Below are 6,268 nucleotides of genomic sequence, written 5' to 3'. Positions count from 1 at the left end.
CCACCTCTTCTAACTGATGATTTTCTGACACTGCAGACGCCACCCGAGGGTCTTTGGGTACCTCTTCCACCTTCTCCGCCTCATGATTTTCTGACACTGCAGATGCCTCCCGAGTGTCTTCGGGTACCTCTTCAACTTCTCCACCTGATGATTTTCAGACACTGCAGACGCCACCTGAGTGTCTTCGGGTACCTCTTGTACCTTCTCCACCTGATGATTTTCAGACAGTCCAGACGCCACCCGCGTGTCTTCTGGTACCTCCTCCACCTTGTCCACCTTATATATTCAGACACTGCAGATGCCACCCGAGTGTCTTCTGGTACCTCTTCCACCTTCTCCACCTTATGATTTTCAGACACTGCAGACGCCACCCGAGTGTGTTATGGTACCTCTTCCACCTTCTCCACCTGATGATTTTCTGACACTGCAGATGCCACCTGAATGTCTTTGGGTACCTCTTCCACCTTCTCCGCTTGATGATTTGCAGGCAGTGCAGACACCACCCGTGTCTTTGGGTACCTCTTCCACCTTCTCCACCTGATAATTTTCAGACACTGCAGATGCCACCCGAGTGTCTTCCGGTACCTCTTCCACCTTCTCCACCTGATGATTTTCTGAAAGCACAGACACCTCCCATTGAGTGTCCCCTGGGACCTTGACCTTTTTCTCTAGGTGATTCTTTTCTGAGACTGCAGATACCTCCTGACTGTCTTCTGGCGCCTCTTCCACCTTCTCCAGCTGATGAGTTTCTAAGACCACTTCCCACAGACTGTCCCCTGGGACCTCGCCCATTTTCTCCCGCTGATGTCTCCCTGAGTCTGCAGACACCTCCCGGGTGTCTTTTGGTACCTCTTCCACCTTCTCCACCTGATGATTTTCTGACACTGCAGACGCCTCCCGAGTGTCTTCTGGTACCTCTTCAACCTTCTCCAGCTGAAGATTTTCTGAGACCACATACCCCTGCAGTCGACTGTCCCCTGGGACCTCAACCATTTGCTCCAGCTGAGGACTCTCTGAGCCTGCAGACACCTCCCGAGTGTCTTCTGTTACCTCTGCATCCTTCTCCAGCTGATGATTTTCTAAGACCACAGACCCTCCAGTTGACTGTCCCCTGGGACCTCAACCGTTTTCTCCAGCTAATGATTTTCTGAGACCACAGACCTCTCCCGTCGAGTGTCTTCTGGCACCTCAACCGCTGTCTCCAGGGGATGATTTTCTGAGACCAGAGCCACCTGCAGTTGAGTGTCCCTTGGGACACCTACCAGTTTCTCAAGCCGATGATTTTCCGGGACCACAGACGCGGCCCCTGAAGTGTCTTCCGCTATTCTTTTGCCTTCTCCAGTTGATGATTTTCTTCAACGACAGACACTTCCAGTCTCGTGTCCCCTGGGACCTGTACTATTTTCTCTAGATCATTGTTTTGTGACTTTCTTTTATTTTTTTGTTGTTGGTGGTGGTGTTTTTACTTTTTTAAGTAAAATACATAATTCTTTGACTTCTTAATGCAATAAAAGAAATTAACATCTTGTACACAGAAGACTAGGAAAGGGAAAACTACTTACTTCTGAAAATCCAGTAATTTAATCCTATTTCTACCTGTCCACATGAAAGTAATCTTTAACATGTTTTGAATTAAATTTTACTGGTGGGGCTTTACAATGTAATTCTTAGGAGTAATGGTTTCATTCATTTTCAGGTTAGCTGACTGTATGATTAATTAACACAAGGCACAGTAGCCATCTTTGTCATTATGTTGCAACACTCACCACGTGCCTCGATAAAATGGCGGATTTAACAAGATGATGGCAACAGGAAGGGGAGACTTTGGATTGTCTATTTAAAATCTAGGTAATAAGTAATTAATAAAAAATCTATCTTAAGTACACCTTCACATGCTATTTGTTTATAATAAACAACACACTTCCTAACTTTGTTGCAGTAGGCTTGACTACCATTTCATTTTACCAACTGCACTTTCCCCAGTACGCTTAAAATAACAACAAGAACAAAAATCCTTGTCCTTCCATATACTAAGAAAGAGGATTGGCTACTGAAACAGTTCATTGCAAGACACACGAAGACGACATACTGTGGCATGAGTTTTTAATTTGTTGTGCTGTTACTGAAGTTCTGAGGGCTGCAGTTAAAATATTCCAGTTTCTCCCTTCCATCTTTATTGATTCTCAAGATTTTTCACAGAAAACTCTTTGGGGGCTAGAACAGTAGTAATTGTATCACACTGTTTTCAAGACTTCAAGTTTCAAAAGCAAATCATTAAAAAAAAATACAGTTCCTGATTTGATTTAGATACAGGGATAAAAAAGTAGCCCAGGCTTGAAGGTTACATTGCTACAAATGGTGGCAATATTTTCCTTGGGAGAGTAGTTCTGTTGGCATTTATTTTTTAAATACTCAAAATGCTCAACCTCAAGCAGTAATAAACACAAGCAAAAGTGATTTTACCCTTAAAATAAATATTCAGAAAAGCCTTTGTGTATATACAAGAAATATGTAACCTCTGTATATACAAGTGAAAAAATATGTAACACTTTCACACACAAAATATAATAATAAGAAAGGATTTGTTCATATATGTAGCTGAAATCTGCTATTCCATCCCACATGCCCCCAGTAAAGAACGGAGGCACAGACATAGGTGACTACTGTGGTTCACTAACTTACAGCATTTTTGTACTGGGACACTATCACCACCAAAAATTTATCCCTCTTGTTATATTTCTTAAATTTTTAAATTTTTTCTTCCTTTTTTGTTTCATTTTGTTTTGTTTTACAGCATGCCAAATCCTTTGGCATACATGATGGCCTTCAAGAATCTCTCTTTGGCTGGGCGCGGTGGCTCAAGCCTGTAATCCCAGCACTTTGGGAGGCCGAGGCGGGCGGATCACGAGGTCAGGAGATCCAGACCATCCTGACGTTTCACCTAACACGGTGAAACCCCGTCTCTACTAAAAAGCACAAAAAAAACTAGCCGTCGAGGTGGCAGGTGCCTGCAGTCCCAGCTACTCGGGAGGCTGAGGCAGGAGAATGGCGTAAACCCGGGAGGTGGAGCCTGCAGTGAGCTGAGATCCGGCCACTGCACTCCAGCCTGGGTGACAGAGCGAGACTCCGTCTCAAAAAAAAGAGTGTGTGGTTTGACTGCCTGCTGAGATGCCACACTCCTGCTGCCAGGCTGGAATCCCTCAGCTCTGGACCCCAGTTCTTTGCTAGTAACTCTTTTTTTTCTATGAACATTTAGGTACAGACAGTATGTGTGCATTCACTTCTCTGGGGCAATAAACCTGAACGACCCTACTGGCAGACGCCATCTTGCTGCCCATCATGACCCCGAGAAGGGGCGTAAGTCACATCTTTAAAATCAATTCTAGCACCTTTCTTGTTCATTTTTATCTCAGAGCAGGAGTTGTTGGGGGCACCTTTCGAGTTCTCAGGACCACAGAGTTTTGCATTAATCTTATAAAGCTCGAGGGCTTTAATAACTGCTACATTATTATCCATACGAAGAAAAGTTGGACAGGAAGCACAAAACTCATTCCTGCGGGCCTCATTTCCACAGGTGGTAATGAGGCATTCCATCAGATGCTTTGCAGCTGCTCGCTTCATTCAGTTAGCTTCAATGTCATCAGACTGAGGTTCTCCTGGTGATCTGTTACAGGCTGTGGCCATTCGGTGACATCAGGGTGATCACAGCTTAGAATCACTGATTAAAAACAGGTTGCCACACCAGTCTTGTTGCTACCTTGATCTGAGCGTAGGCTTAACAACTCATATTTCGCCAAACTTCTGAGGAGCTGGTGAGTTCTAAAATCAGGCTCTTAGAGATTTTTAACATTACAGCCATTTGTATATATTTGTCAGTGCCTCTGGTTGTAAGCTCGTTGATGGTAGGGATCATCTCTTCCATATTTTAATTTTACATAATAATGGTGACCATGTTTTCTTGACACCGTACCTCCCCTCTGTCGTCGCCCCCACGCCTGGGCTGTGGCGGCCGCCTCACGGGTCATCGCCGCCCTCGCCCTCCACCTCCGTCCGCCACCGCCTCGTTCCCTTTAGCTGCCGCCCTCCGCCGGGTTCACGCGGGACCCGCGCTTCCTTATCCAGAAACCGAGGCGGGGAAAGGGAGCGCCGGAGCCGCCGGGAAATCCCGGCTTTCATTCCCGGCCGTCCCTGCCTATCCACATCGGGGGAGCTGCGGGGCCCTCCTGGCAGGGGCTACAGGCCGCGAGCTACTCCGCGGAGGCCCCGAAGGAGGCGCCGCGGCCCGCAGCCCAGCGCGCCTGTCCGCAGAGGTGAAGTGGAACTCGGCGGCGGACAGCGTGCGCCCAGGCTGGCAGATAGCTTGATGGCAGAGGGGTGCGCGAGCGAAGGGTGGTGTGTGGGGTCCCGGCGAAGGGAAAAAGCCCTGTCGTCTCCTCTAGTCACCCCAAGCCCAGCGCCACCATCTTGGTGGAAACACGGATTTCCCAGTTGATTTTCTAAGATCAAAGACACCTTCCCTCCAGTGTCTTCTGGTACCTCTACCATCTTCTCCAGCTCCACCACTCGCGTGTCCCCTGGCATCTCAACCACCTATTTTACTCAAGCCTACTCTGGTACCTCTACCATCTCCTCTAGCTGATGATTTTCTGAGACCACAGACACCTCTACCACTGGAGTGTCCTCTGGGACTTCACCTACTTCACTTGGGTGTCCTATGCGACCTCAACCCTTGAACTCTGGAGAGGGAGGTTGCAGTGAGCTAAGACTGTGCCACTGCACTCCAGGCTGGGTGACAGAGTGAGATTCAGTTTCAAAACTAATAATAATTAAAAAATAAAATAAGTTATGACAGCACCTTCCTATAATCCGTCTCAATAAATAAATAAATAAATAAATAAATAGTAAGTCCAGCCTGCCTGTGCCTCAACTGCTCTTCCCCACAACCCACCTTGAGCATGCTTGAGAACATCCTTCTCCAGCCAATTTGCCTTGGCACGGGTGGGCCTGACCGGCAACAGGCAAGTGAGCTTGTTGTCCAGGAGAGGCACACGAGGGAGGGCCTGGTTCAACACATCCACTGCCTCGCCCAGCACAAAGCAGGACGTGGAGATGGCTGCACTGTCTTTAGCTCAAGGCCCTTGTTGCCTGTGCTCTGGCTTCCTCTGCATCAGACTAGCCAGTCAGGTAGAGGTTTCTCTCCCACTGGCAAGATGGGGCCAGACATTCCTGCTGGTCCACCTGCGATTAAGAGCAAAGGTCAGGGCCTGGCGCGGTGGCTCAAGCCTGTAATCCCAGCACTTTGGGAGGCTGAGACGGGCGGATCACGAGGTCAGGAGATGGAGACCATCCTGGCTAACACGGTGAAACCCCGTCTCTACTAAAAAATACAAAAAAACTAGCCGGGCGAGGTGGCGGGCGCCTGTAGTCCCAGCTACTCGGGAGGCTGAAGCAGGAGAATGGCGTAAACCCAGGAGGTGGAGTTGCAGTGAGCTGAGATCCGGCCACTGTACTCCAGCCTGGGCAACAGAGCGAGACTCCCTCTCAAAAAAAAAAAAAAAAAGAGCAAAGGTCTCGTGCTTGGCTCAGACTCCAGGGCTTTCCCAGGTCCTCAACCCTGTCAATGGCCTCACCTTGACCTTGAGCACAGCAGGACTGCGGGAGGAGCGCAGGTTGAGCCGGCTGCCTCCTCCAGTCCAATTTCCAGTGGCCAATAGGAAGGGCTGCTCAAAATCAGCAAATCTAGTTGTGCTTGCTTGCGCAGCGCATACACTAAAACTCGAACCATACAGAGATCAGCAGGCCTCTGTGCAAGGATGGCACACCGATTTTTTAAGTGTTCCATATAAACATAATAATAGGCCAGGTGCGCGGTGGCTCACACCGGTAATCCCAGTACTTTGGGCAACCAAGGTGGGCGGATCATTTGAGATCAGGAGTTTGAGGCCAGCCTGGGCAACATGGCAAAACCCCGTCTCCACTAAAAATACAAAATTAGCCAGCTGTAGTGGCAGGTGCCTATAATCCTAGCTACTCGGGAGGCTGGGGCAGGAGGATCACTTCAACCCGGGAGGTGGAGGTTGCAATGAGCAGAGATTGCTGCCACTGCACTCCAGCCTGGGAGAGAGAGAGACTTTTGTCTCAGGAAAAAAAAAAAAAAAAAAAAAAATCATCATCGTCGTCCTCATCTAAAATCAGCAAAGCTAGTGATAGCCTTCTGCACAAGACCAGGAATCAGGGTGCTTTCCCGACAGTCTTCTGGGATCACCAG

At 48.4% G+C, this 6,268-nt stretch overlaps 1 protein-coding gene and 1 non-coding gene across 2 annotated transcripts in view; both read left to right on the top strand.

The window, feature by feature from the left end:
- Positions 1-1,923, top strand: part of LOC113220272 (nuclear pore complex-interacting protein family member B3-like) — a 2,835-nt gene extending 912 nt beyond the window's left edge. The window contains exons 4-5 of the mRNA XM_031935141.1: positions 159-227; positions 299-1,923. Coding sequence (XP_031791001.1) covers positions 159-227; positions 299-541 — 312 coding nt within the window. The 3' untranslated portion in view covers positions 542-1,923. The remainder of the gene's footprint in view (positions 1-158; positions 228-298) is intronic.
- A 3,822-nt stretch (positions 1,924-5,745) lies between these two features.
- On the top strand, positions 5,746-5,848 carry LOC113220273. Its single transcript, XR_003307181.1, has one exon. It is a non-coding gene; the product is annotated as a U6 spliceosomal RNA (small nuclear RNA).
- The last annotated feature ends 420 nt before the right edge of the window (positions 5,849-6,268 follow it).

The sequence above is a fragment of the Piliocolobus tephrosceles genome, unplaced genomic scaffold (genome assembly GCF_002776525.5).
Source record: "Piliocolobus tephrosceles isolate RC106 unplaced genomic scaffold, ASM277652v3 unscaffolded_741, whole genome shotgun sequence".
Lineage (NCBI taxonomy): Eukaryota > Metazoa > Chordata > Mammalia > Primates > Cercopithecidae > Piliocolobus > Piliocolobus tephrosceles.
Note: the sequence above shows the minus strand (reverse complement) of the source record. Positions and strands in the feature narration are given on the sequence as shown.